Source organism: Prunus avium, chromosome 2, assembly GCF_965620075.1.
Source record: "Prunus avium chromosome 2, drPruAviu1.hap1.1, whole genome shotgun sequence".
Taxonomy (NCBI): domain Eukaryota; kingdom Viridiplantae; phylum Streptophyta; class Magnoliopsida; order Rosales; family Rosaceae; genus Prunus; species Prunus avium.
In genome coordinates, this window is record NC_142285.1 from 6,075,018 (window position 1) to 6,095,672 (window position 20,655).

General features: G+C 36.2%; 2 protein-coding genes across 5 annotated transcripts; one reads left to right on the forward strand and one right to left on the reverse strand.

Moving 5' to 3' along the window:
* The first annotated feature begins 3,652 nt into the window (after positions 1-3,652).
* Positions 3,653-9,301, forward strand: LOC110761140 (Hyp O-arabinosyltransferase-like protein). Of its 2 annotated transcripts, none has more exons than XM_021963542.2 (9): positions 3,653-3,809; positions 4,828-5,426; positions 6,410-6,477; positions 6,566-6,767; positions 7,235-7,332; positions 7,435-7,504; positions 7,610-7,681; positions 7,887-8,000; positions 8,879-9,301. In XM_021963542.2, the coding sequence occupies exons 2-9, from the start codon at positions 5,007-5,009 to the stop codon at positions 8,939-8,941; spliced, it is 1,107 nt and encodes a 368-aa protein (XP_021819234.1). In that variant the 5' UTR covers positions 3,653-3,809; positions 4,828-5,006; the 3' UTR covers positions 8,942-9,301. The 2 variants fall into 2 exon arrangements, with proteins under 2 accessions (XP_021819234.1, XP_088105458.1); XM_088249332.1 differs by having other exon boundaries at positions 3,658-3,814.
* Positions 9,302-11,777: 2,476 nt separating this feature from the next.
* On the reverse strand, positions 11,778-20,629 carry LOC110761129 (lon protease homolog, mitochondrial-like). Of its 3 annotated transcripts, none has more exons than XM_021963527.2 (20): positions 20,207-20,629; positions 19,969-20,034; positions 19,555-19,746; positions 19,369-19,434; positions 19,086-19,127; positions 18,867-18,989; positions 18,481-18,579; positions 18,260-18,325; positions 18,077-18,163; positions 17,873-17,912; positions 17,459-17,630; positions 16,215-16,339; positions 15,888-16,018; positions 15,690-15,794; positions 15,411-15,524; positions 14,740-14,907; positions 14,537-14,638; positions 14,018-14,338; positions 13,028-13,561; positions 11,778-12,335 (listed from the first exon to the last, which is right to left on the reverse strand). In XM_021963527.2, exons 1-20 carry the CDS (start codon positions 20,507-20,509, stop codon positions 12,150-12,152), a joined length of 3,042 nt encoding a protein of 1,013 aa, XP_021819219.2. In that variant the 5' UTR covers positions 20,510-20,629; the 3' UTR covers positions 11,778-12,149. The 3 variants fall into 3 exon arrangements, with proteins under 3 accessions (XP_021819219.2, XP_021819220.2, XP_021819221.2); XM_021963528.2 differs by having other exon boundaries at positions 13,028-13,549; positions 20,207-20,628; XM_021963529.2 differs by having other exon boundaries at positions 20,173-20,294.
* Between the last annotated feature and the right edge of the window lie 26 nt (positions 20,630-20,655).

A 20,655-nucleotide genomic window follows, 5' to 3' on the forward strand; every position in this document is an offset into this window, starting at 1 on the left:
GAACCATACCTAGGTTCGGTTATGGGGAGGGCACAAGTATTGTAGCACGAACCATGCACTTTACGTATATTAGAGAGAATCAATGCGTCTTGAGCCACGACCCATGGCCTTGATTGCGAACATTTTCATCAACACGTTTAGAGTTCATCACTTGAGTATTCATGAACTTGGGTAGAATTGTTTAGGGTGGATTCCGAAACCCTAGTGTTTGTTACTTTTTAATTCCACTCTTTGATATTTCATCTCTGCAATTCTCATTTAAATTCAAAGTCCATTTACTTTCTTGCAATAGAAATAGGTCACTTGAAACAAATCAAAACCCCCCCCCCCAATGTGTGTGTGAGTTGTGTGTTCGACACGTGGTGTGTCTTTGTTACTGAATTTTATTTGTTTTCGTAATTGTTTTGGACTTTTGGTCCGCGTTGTGTTCTTCCATTTTCTGTGCTGAATCCAACCGTATAAAGAACGTGAATTTTGGACGTACGGTTGGAAAGTTATAGGCAAAACACTGGACAGAGGTCGAAACTGAAAAACAGAGAAAACGAATCTGCCCAAAAAAGACCGGTCGCTTTTACCTGACGACCGGTCGCTTTTCAAGTCAAATTTTGAGTTTCGAATCTGCCCAAAAACGACCGGTCGCTTTTACCTGACGACCGGTCGCTTTAGCACTGTTCATAGGTGATAAATGGGTGATAAAAGGGTGATAGAAAATGCTGTTTGTGTTTTTGTTTAGTTTTCTTGTGTTGTTTCATTTCTTTTACACTTCTTTACTCATTTTTAGTTTCCATTTTGCATTTGTGCATTTGTGGTGTGTCAATTAAGTGTTCTTTACGTACTCAAATTAGAACTTATAGGAAGCCGACAAGTTCTTCGTGGGATCGACCCCGTACTTACATAATCTATACTTCAATAGATTCGTGCACTTGCGGGTATTTTTAATTGGTTGTTTGCACATTAATTTGTGTCCTCTTAGGAATGCAACACAACCCTGTGGGTTTATGGATCCCAGCCGGCCTCAACATGTCTGCAAACTTCACAAGGCTATCTACGGCCTTAAACAAGCACCACGCGCTTGGTTCCAATGTTTTAGTTCGTTCTTGCTCCGTGTTGTTTTACTCAAAGTCAATATGATGATTCTATGTTTGTTTATCAGGATCAGTCTCATAATATGATTTTACTTGTCTACCTTGATGACAACATACTCACTGGGATTAGTCAGTCACATTTACATGCCTTTATTGATATGTTTGGCACCGAATTTGATGTCAAAGACCTTGGCAGGTTACATTATTTCCTTGGCATCGCAGTCACCTATCACTTTGATTCTATTCATCTCAATTAGACCAAATATACCCTTGATATTCTCGAAAGAAGCAATATGCAGGATTGTAAACCGATCTCTACACCAATGGCTTCGAAAGGCAACATTTCTTGCACTCATGGCACGGCTTTGCCCGAACCCACTGTGTATAGACAACTTGTCGGTGCTCTACAGTACCTAACCATGACTCGTCTTGATATTTCCTACGTCATACAACATGTTTTCCAGTTCTTTGGTTCCACCACTGATGTTCACCATGAAGTAATGAAACGCATTCTGCGTTATCTCAAAAGCACCTTTGATATTGGCCTTCCTATTCGTCGTTCTACGAACTCCTCATTCCTTGTTGCCTATTCAGATGCCGACTGGGCAGGTTGCTCGGATACTCGCCGGTCCACCACCGGATACTGTGTCTTTTTAGGACCAAATCTAATTTCATGGAGTGCAAAGAAACAACGCACAATTTCTCATTCAAGCGTCAAAGCTGAGTATCACGCCCTACCTTATGCTTGTGCAAACACTATATGGATTCAAGGTCTATTTCATGAACTTTGGCATCCTATTCCACATCTTGTTATTCTTAATTGTGATAATCTCTCAGCCACATATCTTGTGGCCAATCCAGTGTTTCATGCTCAAAACAAACACATAGCTATCGATTATCACTTTGTTGGGGAATATAAGTCAACGGGTTCGTTTCATACCTTATACTCATCAACTTGCATATGTTTTCACCAAAGGATTGCCTACAAACGTTTTGCCCAACTTATTTCCAAACTTGTCTCCTCACCAATGTCAAGTTTGCATGGGAGTATTAGGGAGTTACAATAGTATTTCAGTTACAATAGTTAATCATACTAATGATAGAAAATGGTCAGTTGTCAATTACGTTGTTATTAGGCCATAACTCCATTTTTATGTTTATGATAATGGCTTGTTGTAACTGTAAGTTGTTCTCTACAGACTTGTATATATATCTTGTATAATGATCTTGTGAATGATTAAGTGAAAATCAGTTTCTACAATTAGCAATCTCTTAGCCTCCACCCACATCACACTCAAGGGATATTGTGGGAATTCCTTCAGTCTTCATCAATGTCTTTGCCATTGTAGAAGAAATCCTCATCCTTCACCATCTTCGAACATTTCCTAGAAATCGGTGTAGATCTCTTACCTATCATCGTAGATTTGCACCCAATGTCAAAGATCTCCTCCCGCTTATTGATGTGGAGGAAACCAACTGCAACCCAACTGCAAATGATGGACAAAATTGCTTTGTCATGCCTCATATCAGGTCGGCATGTGACCAATGATTCTTCGCACTAACATGGTCAAAACTGAACCCTCCCACGTTATTATGCCCATCTACAATTGCGCTTTTATAAATAGGCATAAACCCAATCAGCCATGGTTTGATGAAATTGAAGTTATTGATATTTGGGTTGTAATTATATTAGTTATTAAACTTTGAAAATTTGATGGCATGTTTATTTTTTTTTAAATACAAGTTGTTGTCTAAATTACTCTAATTAATTTAAACTATAATGGCATATTAGATTTTAATGTGTTAAATGAAAATTGTATATAGACATTTTGGTTGTAATTGGGCTAACAAAGTTGAAAAATGTAAAAGAAAAACAGATTGGCTTGGACCTAAATTGCCCTAAATAATTTTTGTTAAAACCGAATCAAACCAAACCAACTTATTGCATTTGATCCGACTGCATTTTTGGATGTGAACCGTGTAATACTGATTGAATCCGTAGTTTTGAACTAACCCTACCATATTATGTTCTATTTGTGCAAACTTTAAGACTTCTCCTTATTCCATATTTTTGTTTTCATTATCACAATTGTGGATACAATTTTAATTCACTTTTGATTTTGATGATGATGAGATCTCATAGGAATAAACCGAGTTTGGGTATGTAATTCCTCGATTTTGGGATTTTCTGTTGATTTCCTTTTAAATGTCAAATAGATTGATGTCATAGGAATAAACCGCAAAACAAAAGCAAGAAAACAAGAACCTGCCAATAAGACAAAAAAAGAAAAGAAAGTAAAAAGGTAAGTAGGACTGATTATTGTCTTCTTTTTTATATCTTCTGACAGAAATGTGTTCTAATGATTTTCTTACATCAATTTAGCATTATTTATTTAATTTTTTTTTTTTTTTTTACATCAAAGCATTTGACGTCCGACCAAAAAGAAAAGAAAAGGGAAATTTAGCTTTGGACACATTGGTGTATACTATGTAATAATTATTTTTAAAAAAACCCTAAGACACCAACCGAAAATTAATCCAATAATAGTTTGACATGATGTTATAATAAGGTTGCTCAAACACCAACCGAAAAAGACAGAAGGAAGAGTCGGAACCTCAATAACCCGCACTTTGTCAAATCGACAAAATCCTTACTTTATTATTTCTCTGATCCGAATACCCGTCTTCCAATCTCTCTCCTTCTCCACCTGCGCGCAGGTCAAGGTAAGGTCCTCTCTCTCTCTCTTTCGCTCTGTATATCTGTATGTATCTGATCTCCAAAAGCCATATTGTTTGAGCTTTATACCTTAATAACGGAGACGACTTCTACATTTTTTACTTTAATCTTTCATTTTGCTTTTGGTTTTTTTCTGGGTTCTGGATTGGCTTCTAAAGGTATGAACTTGTAGTTGGTTTCTCAGTTCTTTGTACATTGAATATCTAAATTCTTATGTTCTGGTTTTACTGATTAGAGTATGTTAACTGTTCTTATAATATGAATTTGGAAAAGTTTGAAAAAATTTGAAGCTTTGAGTGTCTGATCTATATGCTTATGATGGTATCCAATTCACATTGGCATGCAAGAGTTAAATTTTGGGGAATTCTATTGACAGCCCCTCAAATGAGCAGGTGTAGAGAGCATTTGAGAGGGTGTCAACTGAGTTCCCCTTGAATTTTTGTTTGTATGTCTTGAATTGTGGATGCTGATTTTCCCACCCTCCTTTTCTTAAGGATGTTGTCGGTTAAAGATACTCCGGAGTCCGAATTAGCGGAAAGCAGAGGAATTTGAAATTGATTATATGAGTTTACTGGTTCACTTTGAGTATTCTTAATGGCATTTGTCATCATACTTTTTTAAAATTTGATCCAAAGTGGTCCCCATCTCCATTCTTTAGTAATCTTAAGATTGATATGTTGTCCTCAATTTGATATAAACTGCTCATTAGTGCTCAGAATTTGTGGGTATATCCTGGAAGTTCTCTTGAAATTCTATGATAACAACTGTTAAATACTGATTGCTACTCTGTCACGTAAACAACCTATGAATTATTAATTGAAATGGGTTTGGTAGAGTATGGGTTATTTCAATACATAAATATGTTTGGTTCAAATTCAGTGAAAAGTTCTTGCATAATTTTATGTTGAAGTTTTATTTACTGGTGATCTCTTGTGAACCAGTAGCCTTAATTTGGTCATCATATCAATTCTTTTGGGCTAATTTATGTGGAGTTGCTTAATGTAGGTATCTCCAGAAACTTTTTTCAGAAGTTGTACAAGATAAAAGAAGGGTTTAATGCTGCTGCTAAATTATGTTCTGAACAGCTGAATTTGAAAATTCTCATTCTATGCTGTGATGGAATAGGAAAATTACTGTGTTATTCATTTGGGAAAGCTGAGATTTTTATTCATTTGTAATAAACAATGATTGGGAGGAAGAACATGGGACGAGCTTCACCCTTACTTCTGGTTCTTTTGGCTCTTGGGTTTTTCTTTGCCACTTATAATTTTTTAACTATGATAATCCACTATAGATCTGTTGGGAAGTGGGTAGGTGATAATTCGAATGGTGGGTTACTGTCTGACCCCATTATTGGGATGCCTGAGGATGTGAAGAAATTCAAGAATTCCAAGTCACCATTCCATGTTGCCTTAACAGCCACCGATGCTCCTTACAGCAAATGGCAGTGTCGCATTATGTACTATTGGTATAAGAAGAATAAGGACTTGCCTGGATCGGAGATGGGAGGTTTTACCCGAATTTTGCATTCAGGAAATCCTGACAACTTGATGGATGAGATCCCAACTATGGTCGTTGATCCTCTTCCTGCAGGTCTTGATCGGGTTAGGCTTCTTGCACTATAACCTTTTGGTGACTATATTCCATGCCATTGTATGTTTCATTCATTTGTTCTTTCTTTTCAACCTTTTAGTTTTGAATTCTTACTTCTTCCCTCAGGGAGTAACTTCATTATATCAGTTGGATGTGATTATGTCTGTTTGCACCGTTCTATGTCTAATCTAAAGTCAAAATAAGGGGGCTTGGCAATATTAGATAGGTTTTAGAATTTGCTGAAAATAAAGGAGAGTAAAGGAAAAGAGCCATAAAGAAAAAGCTAAGATTATGCCTTTTTTTATTCTTTTTTGGAGCTGAAGCTAAGACTGATGTTGAGTACTGGAAAAGCAATGAATCATTAGAAGAATAGCATGTATTTTGATTTTCACGGTTCAAGCTGATCCAGGTTATTGATATTTCAACGATTTGCTACTCACAGGATGACATGTGAAACTTATTAATTTAGGTTCTGCATCTAACTATCATATTCATTACGCAAAGTTACTAATATTTAGGTTACTGTTATGAAATACTTGCAGAAATGCAGCCATTTTAACTTTTTGGATCTTTTCTTAATGATGACGTATATGGTATTTCTTATGAATAAATGGGTTTAACTGTAACTTGATTGATGTGTAAATCTTAGACCTTGCAACTCTATCGTTGAAGATTATTGCTAATCCTGTGTAAACCGTTTTAATTGAAGCCTTTTTCATAGTCAGAGTATATATCTCTACCTACCTCTATCACAATCTGTCTGTATGATGTTGTTGATTGGGTTCTGTTTCCTTATCTATCAATCAAATATGTTTAAGAGTAGCACCCCCCTTGGGTGATTTTTCACTAACTTTTATATGATTATCAAATAAGTTTAATAAATTTTATACAATTATAAAAGAAGTTTAAGTAGTTATTATCATTCTAATAATTTATACTATGTACATTTTATTGATATATATATTTCCTGACATAATTGCAAATTTTTATACAGGGATATATTGTCTTAAACAGACCATGGGCTTTTGTTCAATGGCTGGAAAAAGCTACAATTGAGGAAGAGTGAGCTTCTGCATATTTGATGATCTTAAGTTTTCTTATGTTTAACCTTATACTTGAGTATTAAATCCATCTACTTTTGTTGTTGCAGATATATTTTGATGGCAGAGCCTGATCACATTTTTATAAATCCTCTTCCTAATTTGGCTCATGGAGGATATCCAGCTGGCTTCCCATTTTTCTACATTAAACCTTCGCAGAATGAGAAGATCATAAGAAAGTTTTATCCTGAGGAGAATGGCCCAGTCACAAATGTTGATCCAATTGGCAATTCTCCTGTAATTATCAGAAAGGTAGTATCTTTTGGTAAACTGTACTTTGTTTGGCCTTATTTAGTATTTGTGATGGCCCTTATTATGTTTGAGACATTTAAAAATTTTGATGTGCCAATTTATTTTGAGTTTCTGAGAACTGTAATGGTGTTTCTAGTTTTCTGTAATTTTGTCCTCTTAAAATTACTCATTGTCATCATATATAACTCCTGGAACTACTATTGCTGATCTATATCAAACTATCTTCTTTTGTTGGGTAAAGTGAACCATGTGATGACCGAATAAATGTAATCATTCAGGATTGCTGGAACCACTATTGCTGATTTTTATTGATTTAGTTTTGTAGGGCAAAATTGAGCCATGTGGTGAATGAATAAATGTAACCATTCAGGATTTGATAAAAATAATATTTCTGATTTATATCGATTGATCTTGTTTTGTTGGGAAAATTTGAGCAATGTGATGAATGAATCAAGACAATTATTCAGGATTTACTGGAAAAGATTGCTCCGACATGGATGAATGTTTCTTTGAGAATGAAAGAAGACACAGAGACGGATAAAGCTTTCGGATGGGTGCTAGAAATGTAAGTTTGACTGACTTTAGTTTTAACTAAATTGAGTTCTAGCAATCAGAGGTACCACCTTTGACGTGTCTCTCTGCTTCTGATTTTCTTTGATGAACTAAGGTATGCATATGCTGTAGCATCTGCTTTGCATGGAGTGCAGCATGTTCTTCGGAAGGACTTCATGCTGCAGGTTTGGAGTCATACTTAGGGAAGCTCTTCATATCAAAGTTGATTTGCATTTTTATTTTATGTATACATTGTGGTTAATAATGTCCTTCTGTCTTTAAATTTTCAGCCCCCATGGGATTTGGAAATTGGTAAAAAGTTTATTATTCATTATACTTACGGGTGTGACTACAACTTAAAGGTATGCGTGGCCCTTCCCCTATTTGTCGATTCCTGTTATGAATTTGTGCTTATAAGTATAATGTTAAAGTTTGGACGTGCTTTCGGGTTAGCCATTACTGAGAGTCACCTTCTTCTTCCTCTTTGTTTCTTGTTTTGCACTAAACAGATGGAATATAGATAATATATATCCCATTGTCAGTTATCTGAAGTTTCCAACTTTTTAGGGTGAGCTAACATACGGCAAAATCGGGGAGTGGAGATTTGACAAGAGATCATATCTACGTGGACCTCCACCGAGAAACCTTCCCTTACCCCCTCCCGGGGTTCCTGAGAGTGTGGTATGTCTAAGGAATGTTATTGTTACAAATTATAATTTGCATCTTCTATTTTAGATGATTTGGTGTACCTTGTATTTTTATTTATTTGTGTGCCCTAGTTCTCTTCATTTATACAAGAAAGTTGGTAGCATTATGTTTCTTTGAATGTTGCACGCAGAGAAGTTATTTCCCCTTAAGACAAAGGGCTGCCTTGTCTTTACTTCTTTGTTTTAAATATTTGTCATCTGTGTATGGCATCATGGAAGTAGTCTGAAAGGCAGAAATCCAAACCATACATTCTTAAATGAAGAATGAAGAGTAATCTGCCTCAGAAATCCCCTGCTCCGATGAAAATAAAATTAGTAAACAAGCAGAAAACCCCCCGTATGCCTAGTGCTCATAAACCTTATAAGATTGGGTACTTTCTTAACCATGAGAAGCTGTAATTTACTCAGCCCATGTAGGGAGTGGAAAGCCAACAGTTGTAGTTGATGGGTAAAGGGAAAGTCACAGTAAGGTGAACTGGAGACGAGGAAGGGGGAGGGCCAGGGTTTGTGACAGACTCATGCTGAGGTGATATGTTCACATCATGGCTTGTGTTGGTGCTGGGAATAGCTTTAAGATTTTTTCTGCAACCAGTTAACTTTCTGGACAGACTGACTGACTGACTGACTTACAAATTTGGATTCCTTTTGTGGGAGAAATGTTTAGAAATGTGGAGGTGTACTGTACTAGTGAACTGTAAACCGTTGGCAACCATTTTTTAACTGATTTTTGGATTGAAGTTTTCATAGTATATGACATGTTTTATGAGGATTTTTTGTTTTTATATTTTAAATCTCTCTCTCTCTCTCTCTCTCTCTCTCTCTCTCTCTCTCTCATGCTCATTTTGTTTGCAGGTCACCCTTGTAAAGATGGTGAATGAAGCTACTGCTAACATACCTAATTGGGACACACAATAGATATCAGCTGCATTCCATTCAAGATAGATTATGATACACCGATGTTTAGAGAAGGAAAATTCTGATTCATGTGTAGCCTCTTAGAAATAGGAATATACACAAATCCCGGATCGTAAATTGAAAATAAGAATGTTCTGATGCCTCAAATGTATATCTGGGTTACACTTGGATTTAGGGGAACCTCAGGGTGTTTGAAGGGTAAAGGTTAAGCTGCCGAGCAGCATTGTTTAGGATTTTGTGCTTGCTGCAATGTGGATTATTTCGAGTTGATTATATGCAATCATTCATTGTAATCCCTGAGCCAACAGGATCCAGCTTTAATTTTGGATTAACACATCCCCTCGTTGAGATTCTGTTTAATTTCCTCGGAAGGAAAGGAGTTTTGTTTTCTTTTAATCTCGTTTCAAAGCATTTGAACATTGGTACTTCAAATTGTGGATGATATAGCGACAATGTTTCAGTTCCTTTTATTATTCACTTTGACAAAATGGGTGTGACTCAGCCAAAACTATATTACTGTACCTAATTTGGTACACTAACTGGTCTAAGATTAAATTGGTGTTAAAGTAATAGTTGAACTACCAAGTATTTCGTGTTATTTAGGATGAAGATACGTTTGACAACTCCAACCATGATCCAAAGATAAAATGCAGTAAAAGATATCTTAGCTGAATGACTTGATGATTGCAATCAGTATATGTCGAAATTGTTCTTGTTAGTTATTGTTTTGTTTTAATATACATCACTCGTGACTCTGCTACGTTATGAGTCTTTTAATAACTAGTCCGATATTCTCCCAACCAAGGTATTAAATATCAAAGGTTTCGGAAATATTGGAGGTCCAAAAACACAGAAATATCAATGGAATATCTACAAAATGTTAATATCAGTAAAAATTGAATAAAAACAACGTAAATTGTTAGAAAAACATGGAAATTTTCAATAAAACTTTAGAAGATGTTCATTTAGTCAATTTTCTATTGTTTTGACACACAAAAATTGAAGAAAATACATTGTATGATGGTTTTTATGATTTAAATTGAGTATAGTGCGAGCTGACAAATGCAATGACTTAAAAAATGAATAATATGCAAGTAATAAAGGGGTTTATATACTATTATGTAGGTTAAGAATAACACATATGTAGAGTAACAAATTCACATATACATACAATAATAAATAAGAGGGATTTATATAGTATATGTATAAATTCAGTAATAAAAAGGGTTTATATAGTAAAAAATATTAACAATATATGTAAATTTATTTATAAAAAAATATATATGATAATTTCTTCGATCGAGTAATTAAGTCCATATGCTTTTCTCTTTAAATCCAAAAAGTAGTATAAATATAGGGATACAAACTTGACAAGGGCATTACTGTAGCAGGGGTGGAGAGTAAAGAATTGTTGGCATTTTATGTGTGTATAAATAGCAATAAGCAAATGTCAAATATGTGTATAAATACAACAAGAAAGGAAGAATACAGCTCAGTTGGAAAAGGCGCCAGAATTGGCCAAAATATTCCCAGTCCAAAAATATGAAATTATCGGCGATAGCCCAAATAGATGGTAAACTTGGCCAAACAAGCCGCATACAATACTTTTATGGTGAATTCAACCGTAAAAGTTGCCTTAAATAATCCAATTATATTTCCTTTAGCCATGAACTTGAGAATCTTCATAGCTAGCAAGTACTTTTATCGGACACATTATATTTGCCCCTAATGTTTTACCAAGATATTCATCACTTGCGATTCAATTTGGTTTTCTCCAATATCCCATTTTTCTACCCCTCAAATAGCCATTAAACACATGACATGTATTTTCTCCCTCCGAACTTATCAAATTCTCACATTTTTCTCTTGACCTGTCAAGAAAACTCATTCTTAATTATCACGAACCACACCCATACTATGCAATTTGCCATTGAAAACGAATATTTTCATGCCAATCAAAATGGTCATGAGAGAAGAATGACAAATAAATTCACTCATTTTCCCTGCACATGATAATACATTCACTCATTTTACCTGCACATGATTCAATCTATAATCAATGCATTGCATGCCTAATTGTTGAAGTACATATTGATTTGATTAACAAAAGTAGTCTCGGGGTTAGCTTAAGAGCATCTCCACCCACAATGGCTAAGTCTAAGGCAATGGCAAGCAAGGGCTGCCACTATTCACTTGAATAGTGTCAGCCTTTGCATTTGTGGTTCCACCCACAAGCCCTAAGTCTAGGGCAAGTCTAAGGCAAGAAAGGAAAAAAATATTATGCAACAAAATATAAACAATTTAGAAAGTGAATAAAATTGTTATGTATTTATAGGGAAAACATCTATAATTTTTTGGTATTTAAAAAAAAAAATTGAAAATTTTTTGGATATTTTTTGAATTTTTTTAAATATTTTTTTGCTCGCTGACATCAGCGTGACGTCACAAAACTCGGTTTGAAGCCCAGGCAAAACCTGCCCTTGGGCTTGCCCGGGCTGGTGGGACCCATGCCAAACCAGGCTGCAGGCTGCAGCGCTGGAGCTGCTTGGGCTTGCGAGGGGGGCCTTTTGCCCGGTTCTTCTCCTGCGCTGGAGATGCTCTAAGTGCCCCCAAAAACTATGACCCAAATCTCAAAAAAAATTCTTTTTTCTTTTTTTCCTTTTTGGTCCGATGACCCAAATCTCACAATCTCACATACGTATCTTTCCCATTCTCATTTTTATTTCCATTTCCCTTCCGTTCCCATTTCTCCATGATAAACACATAGACATGGCAACCAACACCTAAGCTGGTAAACGCACGCATACATGGCAACCACAAGTCTAAATCATTCATATCCAGCTAGCCCCAAGAGGGGAATGAAGGGCTTAATTCCAGATCTATTAAATAAACAGACTAATTTCAGAAACTCGTATTATCTCATTTCTATCAGACTCAAATCACCAATCTGTGAAAGAATAACGGGCTGCGGGTTACAAAATGGGGCCAATGGGTGCTTCAATTTTACAAGAATAATGGAAAATATAAGTGAATAAATAAAGAAAATGTACATCGTTCCCCCACCAACTGAACTATCACAATTCTTCTAATTTTACCTAGGACCGTCCTGTCGAAAATGGACATGGTCTTGACTTGGGCGTCACAGCAAACTCTCACCCACTTTTGCAGAAAATTGAAGTTCTATTGAGAATTATTGAGAAAGAATGGCTCATTTTTTCTCATTTTGACCATCACTGAAAGCCAAATCAAATATCTGATTGTAGTCATCTACAAAATGAACGTCAAGACCTTCTTTTACATTAGGGGCAAGCTCATCGAAATCCCTTTTGTTAGCTAAAGGGAATATGATGGTCTTCACATCGCTCCTCCTTGCAGCTATCGTTTTCTCCTTAACCTATATTGTAGACAAAAAATGTAATTTTTTTAAGTTTGAGATGAAACATGATGTACTCAAACACAAAGATAACGAGATATAGAAATAAAAACCAGGCAACAATCGAAACCTACAGGACTATGCATGTCAATTAGAAATCTTTTTTACAAGGCTTTCGTGAAGTCAAAATCACAAACACCGAAAATATGCAAACATGGAGCTTGAAAATTCATCGCAAGGAAACCAAAAGTACACCCTGAAGCATAACATCAGATGTACCGAAGTTTCCTAAATATAGAAAATAAAAGTAAATCGTGTAATTTAAGTCATAAGAAATATGTAACACTTCTATTAGCAATACATGGAAACATTCTCTTGCCAGACACTGGCTACATAAGATGCTTAGGTTTCCAGAGCATTTACATCGATTTTGCTTGAATGTGTGGTCTAGATGACAGTCTGACAACATATGCACTTCACGTTGTTAGACTGCCTCGCAAGAGAACATACCCTGGAAATATAGCCTGGCATATGCCATCAAATCAATACTTCATTGGCCACCTCTGATTTTTAGTTTGTTGGACAAGACTTTGTAATAGTCTGTTACTATATGTATACATATACATACAAATACATACTTACCTATCTACATATATATATATATATATATATATATAGAGAGAGAGAGAGAGAGAGAGAGTCGTTTAACATACCCCACCAATTGGAAGGATCCTCCCAGTTAATGTTACTTCCCCTGTCATTGCTAAATCCCTCTTGATAGGCTTCTTCATGGCAACGGACAACATGGATGTGATCATGGTGCAACCAGCACTAGGCCCATCCTTCGGCGTGGCCGCTGCAGGAACGTGGAGATGAAGCTTGGAATTGGAAAAGAAAGTGTGGTTATCTGGATCTTTATCGAGCAATATCGCTCTGGCAACAGTGTGAGCAATTTGGGCACTTTCTTTCATAACATCTCCAAGTTGACCAGTGACATGAAGGGCTCCTTTCCCCTCTGCTTCCTCAATCTGAGTGGTTTCTATATACAAGGTGGAGCCACCCATGGCAGTCCAAGCAAGACCCATAACAACTCCAATTGGAGTCTGATCATAGATGCGTTCAGCATGGAAGACAGGTTTGCCAACGAAATCAGCCAAGTTTGATGAGTCAACCAAAACTTTCTCAACTGTTTTTGTTGCTCCACCCTCCTGAATTTTCGCAGTTTCTTTTGCATCCTGTAAATATAGCTACAAAAAAAACTTAGTGGGTGAACACATAAATTCAGACATCAATACAGATGGCATGACAACATTGAAGGGAAAGTATGTCACGAGGAAAAATATAAGCACCAAAAAGGCAAATTTAACAAGCTTTAATATTATGTGGAACTTGCATATCATCCATGGTGTCTATATAGTTTCCTTTATACAAAAAAAAAAAAAGGGAAATATATTATTTTCCAAAAAAATGTGGCCAAAAATCATAAAAGTCTCTTCCTTCATTTGACATATGTAAAATGAACTAAAAGAATCTTTCTAAACTCTCTCATCTTGGAGGTCCATAAAGAATGTTAATTACCTCTCAATAAATACCTAGCTGCATAGTAAGTTTACAAAAGAGAAACAAAAGAGAATTATATCAACTGCATTCACGAAATTTCTGATGCAGAGTAAATTACCCAGACTTTATAGCTTGTTACATACCTTTGAATCCACAGGTTCATCAGTATCTGCAACCTGAACTTCAACAACTGCAGGTTCATCAGGGAGATCCATCTGAATAGTGACTTCTTCTGCAGAGGTTTCAGAACTATGATCATGATCATTGCCGTCCAATGATTCAGCTGCAGTCTGGTTCTTGCTAGAAACCACGTTTTGATCTAACTTATCAACATCTTCTACTTGGGCTTCATCAGTATCTACAAGCTGAACTTCAACAGCTGCAGGCCTACCTGGGAGAGATTGTATTTGATCAGCAACTGCTGCTTCATCTGATGCTCCTTGTCTAACAAGTTGCAGAGCTATCTGCCACAGCATAAAACGTAGGTTAAAGCATATTACTGTTCAAGGACCCATATCATTGTTTAACAAGGTCGTAAATTTTTACTGCATTTCAGAAGTACCTCCTTGGACCTAAGAAAACCATGGGGAAACTTTTAAATCATGTGGATAAAATGTTTTCAAGTTTGTGATGATGATCTAGATTTAGATATTTTTACAAACCTTGCGGTAGATCTTCTCTATGTGCTTTTGGAGGTTCCTAACACCTGCTTCTCGGCAATAATTTTCAATGAGAGCGAGAAGAGCTGCATCGGTCACTTCAACCTGAAAAGATAGTAATTTTAACACACTAAAGCTAACTAAAATATAGCATACAAACAAGCGTGCATGTCCACACACCTACACACACAGACAGATACCAGTACCTGTTCAGGTTTAATTCCACAAGCTTCACGTGTGGTCTTCTCCAAATAGTCCCTAGCAATGTGCATTTTCTCATCAGTGATATATCCAGCGATGGAAATCACCTCCATTCTATCCAAGAGGGGATTAGGTATCATCTCCACAACATTTGCTGTACAAACAAAGAGAACCTACAATAAAAATTTCGAAGTATGATTCCTCAAGTTAGTAATAAGGATTCAAAATAAACCATCCTTTATTCTTATTACATGGACACTTCTCAGATGCTTCATGTAAAAACTGAATGTGTGAGGAAAGAACATCAGCCCTATGGTGTTGACTACAACCAGACATCTATCACACGAAAAAATAATGTTCCAAATACAACCAATTCCTTCAACTACTTGATGATCAATTCCATGTTACAATGTTTAAACTTTAAAGTACTAGAGATACGATGCATACAATTATCCGCACTAGGCAGAGAGAGGAAAAGAATTGGGAACCCAAAACATCCCATTTCCTTTCCATATTGTAAAGTTAAGATTATACCAATTTAACAATCATACACACAATACACCAGATGGCTTGGATATGGCAACTTTTTTAAAAAAAAAAAGAAACAAAATTTATTGCATATAACAATAAAAAAGGCATTTTGCTCTGCAAAAAGTAAAATTAGCATTTTGTTAACCTTTGACAGGTCGATTGGAACATCAAGATAATGGTCTAGAAAATTAGCATTTTGCTCCGGATCAAGAAGCTCTAACAAAGCACTTGCTGGATCACCAGCATGTCCCCTTCCCAACTGAAACAAAACAACACAAATTTCAGATTAAACTATCAATAATCTATGTAAATAAGTATTTTATAAAACTACTCACTCTGGACTACCAAAAAAAAAAAAAAAAAACCAACAAATAGGATGTGTTTCAAATACAATATCAAGAAAGCCAACCAGCCATTTATATACCTTGTCAATCTCATCAATCAGAACTAAAGGGTTGGCTGTTCCCACATTTTTAAGGCATTGAACCATCTTCCCTGGCATAGCACCAATATAGGTTCGGCGATGCCCCTGGATGTAATTTTCAAAGTTAATTTTATAAGATATAGCTGCATGATACACAGATGTTTATCAATATTTCAGAGTAAAAAGGTTTCCAAATACCTTAATTTCAGCAACATCAGACAACCCTCCTACAGAAAACCGAAAGAAGTTACGGTTCAAGGCACGTGCAATTGAACGACCAATGCTGGTTTTGCCCACTCCAGGTGGGCCAGAGAGACAGATGATTTTCCCTGTGATATATAATCAAAACATCAATAATCCGGGTGTAATGAGAAGTAGCAGTCTGCAGCATTGGTTAAAACCAAAGAGAAACAAATGTAAGATAAGAGCCAAGATCGGTGTCTGAAAAACAGGGCCAAATGGCATGCAGTGAGCAATGACGATGAATCAAGACACACAATTACAAAAGTAAAAAACTATAATGACCTTGTGAGATTCCTCTGAGTTTTCCAACTGCAATAAATTCCAATATCCTTTCCTTTACATCATTTAATCCATAATGATCTTCATCAAGAATTTTTTGCGCCCGAAGAACATCAAAGTTCTCATCACTGCATTACGATTGAGATAAGAAATATTATTATATTGAAAATTGTATAGAAATGTAAAATTGCAATAATGGGGCACATTTCTTCAATAAAATAATGCACTAACTCAACAAAATAGTACACCCCATTTTAGATTATATACTAGATATCTACTTATTACCAAGGTTTTAAAAGACATTGCATAGGCACGCCTTGAGGCAAGGCATTATGAATCGCTTTGACGCACACTTTGTTTACCATTAGGTGTACAAGAAACTGTTGTGCCATTATGAGGCCCTGCAATGTCAGCTGAGATGTAAAAAGGGAAGAGAGAGATAACTTCATGCCCTATTTTCCTTAATGTTTTGATGCAAACCCTGGCGTTTCGTCCTAGTAGCCCAAGATATTTTAAAGTGAAATAGCAAGTTTCACTTTAAATAAAGAACTAAAAACCCCCTCCAAATGCTGTGTTTTGTTCCCTCTTCCATCTCAACTCCAAACCTACCCCATACTACAGCCCCAAAATCAAGTCCTAGCCCTATATTTCCTCCAGCAAAACCGTAGCTTCTCCTCCCAAGTCCCACCGATCCATGTCAACTCCCAAAACCAAATATTATAAGCCCCTAGGATTGATTATTGTATGAATGTTGTGTGAAAACAAAATGAATATTTTATGTGCTGTGATTGATATTATGCTTGCATTACAATTAGTAGTTATGTTTAATTATTTTCTAATATATATATATATATTTACATATTCAAAAGCCTCAACGCCTCTCCTTTGAAACATTGCTTGTTACACATTCCTCTTTGACCCTGGAATTCATAGTCATGCTAGTACCATGGTCCTCCAAAATCGTTTGCACCACATCAGTTTCTTACTACCCATATTATCCTACCCTAAAATATATAAAACTAAGGGCACATTGACAAGATGAAATCCTAAAGCATTATGAAAAATAAAAATAAAAATCACGTGTGGCAACAGTGTTAATAAATGGTCATCTATTCTAACCAAACAATGCTTATAGTATAGCATCAACAAATTATTAAAATCTTTCAGCAACTCAGTCACAGACAGGAGTTCAATATATTTGAATCTCAAAGATTGCCCCCAAATGAGATTTGAAATATTGCAAAGACCTGTAGTTTCCCCAGGGAATTGAAGTCAACCAATCTAGGTAATTGCGTGTCACATTAAATTCACTTGAACTGGCCTCCAACAGCTGCAGTTTTGTAAGTTCTTCTTCTATAACTTGCAAAACATGAGGTGGGCAGTTTTCCCTGTTTGGTTCAAGCCTCTCCCTAAACTTTTCTGCAGAAGATCAGAAAAGTGATGCAACAATTACCTTTATGTACATGAACAATCAATATTTAGAATAATTAATGTTTGCCACATAAATGCTTAAGTCATACTAAGAACTAATGGACAGAAAACAACGAGAACATACAACCATGATGGACGCAGATTGCAACCATGCTACTTAAAAAATTTAGATGCTTTGCATACATACAAGTATACATAGACACACACACACAAAACAAATAAAAACTAACCGGAAAGTGCTGTTTTGTCATCTGTCTCTAATCCCAGTTCCTGCATTATGTCAAGCGAAATAAATTCCATAAAGGCCCAGGGTTGAAATAAAGAAACTGATACAAAAGCCACCACAAAGCGAAGATTATTTAATAAACTACTGTCAGTGAAGAAGCAGTAATTCATGATATACAATAATATCTCTTGACGGTGGAGGCGAATACCTTCTTTATGGCTTTAAGCTGTTCATTCAACAAGTATCGACGCTGTTCGCCACTTATCTTCTCTTCAATTGCTTTTGCAATAGACTCCTAAGTATGATCCATAAGGAAAGTTCAAAAGACAATTAAATTGTAATGGAGAACACATGTCAAGTACAAAAACAATGGCACATTGGCATTTCATACCTGAATCTTGCTGATTTCTATCTCTTTCTTCACTAATTCTAGAGTGAGCTTTAAACGTTTATACACCTGAGGAATAATGGAAGAGTTAAAAAACATTTTTCGACATAAGAAACTTGAATATAAAGGCTTGACAAAGTTTTATTTTTAAAAATAAGCAACATAACAATTGAGCTCTCTAATTATAAGCCACTCTACTGTAATCAAGATCGAGTGATACTCACATCTAACTCTTCAAGCACTTTCTGGCATTGCAATTTGTTTGCACCAGATATTGCAGCTCCAAAATCTGCTAACCTTGGAAAATTAAAATCACCTATATGCTGCAAAAATGGAATAAAATGAGAAATTTAACATGAACAAAATTGTATATCCGAGTGATTTCAATACACAGAGATGTATGTAAAACACTTTTTTTTCTCACTAGGCCAATTGTTATCATAAAGCTATGCATCACATACTATAACTTCATCAACTCATTTAAAAATGGGGAAAACCAATTAGATTGGACAGAAATTTTCATAGAAGTTGCAAGGAAAGAGTGATGAAGCAGATAAGCACAAGAACAAAAACCTCAAGATATCCCAACATTATGAACAACAGAACAAACCTGAGTGTATGTTTGAACATGATCTCTCCAAAGGGAACTAGTCTTGAGGACATCTCTTAAGGTTGATATAACCTCAAATGATGTTGCCTTTATGACATCATCATCTTTGTTATATGGTTTATCCTGCAATATAAGTATAGCACAAAAATAAGAAAGAAAAATATATGTGGAACCTTCGAAAATTAATATTTTATATGGGATAAGATAAAATAAACATGCCTTCAGATGGTCAACTTTTACAGTCAGGGGATCCTCGTCAACCTGTAGAGGAACCATAACTTTTCTCAGTTTAACAATCTTTATCCCAAAAAGTTTATACTAATTTGTATTAATATACATGTAATTGAGTGTACATAAATCTTGAGGCATTCAATTCTAAAATGTCCACAAGAGCCAACTGTTTTAATCAGTTCAGGAAAAAATCTGCAAATGAATATGAGGAAGGTCATGGAAAATGGTGCCTTAAGATGGATTTTCAAGATTACTGATTATTTCCACTCACCATCTCTGTAATTCGAAGTCTTCTATGACCAATAAGGACTACTTGGTCTCCTTGGATGCTTGAAATCTGATACACGAAGATACAAGTAACGACAACATAAAAAATTGAAAGGAAATTCTAACAGATGTATATCAAGTTAAACCACAAAACTAAAGATGCATGAAACATGAAAGCAAAGTTAGATACCTGGGCAAGCGTGCCAACTTCATGCAGACGATTGAACAACTCTTTTCCTTTCAAGTCATGTATGTTTTTATCTGTTTCAGAACCTGACACCAAACTAGGATCAGTCCCCGGTTCATCCTTGAGAAGAAATGCACCTGCATAAGGAGCTTGTCGCTTTCGACTTTCTTGTAATGCTGCTAACAATTTAGGATCCTACATGAAAAGCAATTCACTATTTTACATTATTTAGTTTCAATCCCCTTCATATTACCTCAGAGTTATTTCTACGAGAGCATGGTCAAAGGTGGTTATTGATATGCTTAAGTAATTTAAAATTGCATAAACCTTGAAGTAACAGTTGCTAAAAAATTGACCCAACAATGAGATAACCAAAAGAACAATCTGATTTTCACTTTACTCGAGAATCTCATGTACCTTCACATAAATTGGCATGTAGAACCCAGGAAAGAGTGGTCTATGCGGCAATGGCAAAGCTAAAACCTGCCCCATATAACATTAGCCAAAAAACAAACATGTTAGCACGATGGCTATGGAAGAAACCATCACGCAATTTATATACATGGAGAATTAACAAAAAGCCAAGACATTTTCTTATGTTTTCTCGGAATCCGAACAGACCACTTAGTAAAACCAGATTCCAAAGCCAACCAACCGTAAGATAGTCTTCGGGTCTAGGATTGGTGGACACAATGGCTGACGAAGACTTGGACTCTGCTTCGGCCTCGGCCTCAGCCCCCGCCCCCTTGAACTCAATTTCCACCACCTGATCAGACCCGTCGCTGCCATCCGAGCAAAAAAAGGCTCGGCGAGCCGAGTTAGGGCTCGGCCAAGTCAACCCAGTGAGCGAGCCGAGAACACGGAGAACCGGCGAGGCCAGCTCGGTGGGCCCGGGGCGGAGGCTGTGGAGCCGGCCATGAAGGGATGACGACGAGGAAGACGAGAGAAGCTTCAGCATTTGCTTAAGGCAGCAAATGGATTGAGACTGTCGTTAAAAATCGGAACTTCAATTTAACGAAACCGCCATTTTTGTGTGTCAAAGCCCCTCATAAACCCTTGTTTTGCTTTCAGACCAACAAAATAGGAAAGAAGCAGGTTTGAGTT

Bases quoted from the DNA above. Each gene is read 5' to 3' on its own strand.
- LOC110761140 (XM_021963542.2), top strand. From the start codon at position 5,007: ATGATTGGGAGGAAGAACATGGGACGAGCTTCACCCTTACTTCTGGTT. The intron at 6,478-6,565 runs GTGAGCTTCTGC...TTGTTGTTGCAG, and splicing joins AAAGCTACAATTGAGGAAGA to ATATATTTTGATGGCAGAGC. The intron at 6,768-7,234 runs GTAGTATCTTTT...ACAATTATTCAG, and splicing joins CTCCTGTAATTATCAGAAAG to GATTTACTGGAAAAGATTGC.
- LOC110761129 (XM_021963527.2), bottom strand. From the start codon at position 20,509: ATGCTGAAGCTTCTCTCGTCTTCCTCGTCGTCATCCCTTCATGGCCGG. The intron at 18,326-18,480 runs GTGAGTATCACT...ATTATTCCTCAG, and splicing joins AAGTGCTTGAAGAGTTAGAT to GTGTATAAACGTTTAAAGCT. The intron at 12,336-13,027 runs GTATGTTAAACG...TCTACAATATAG, and splicing joins GGATCCTTCCAATTGGTGGG to GTTAAGGAGAAAACGATAGC.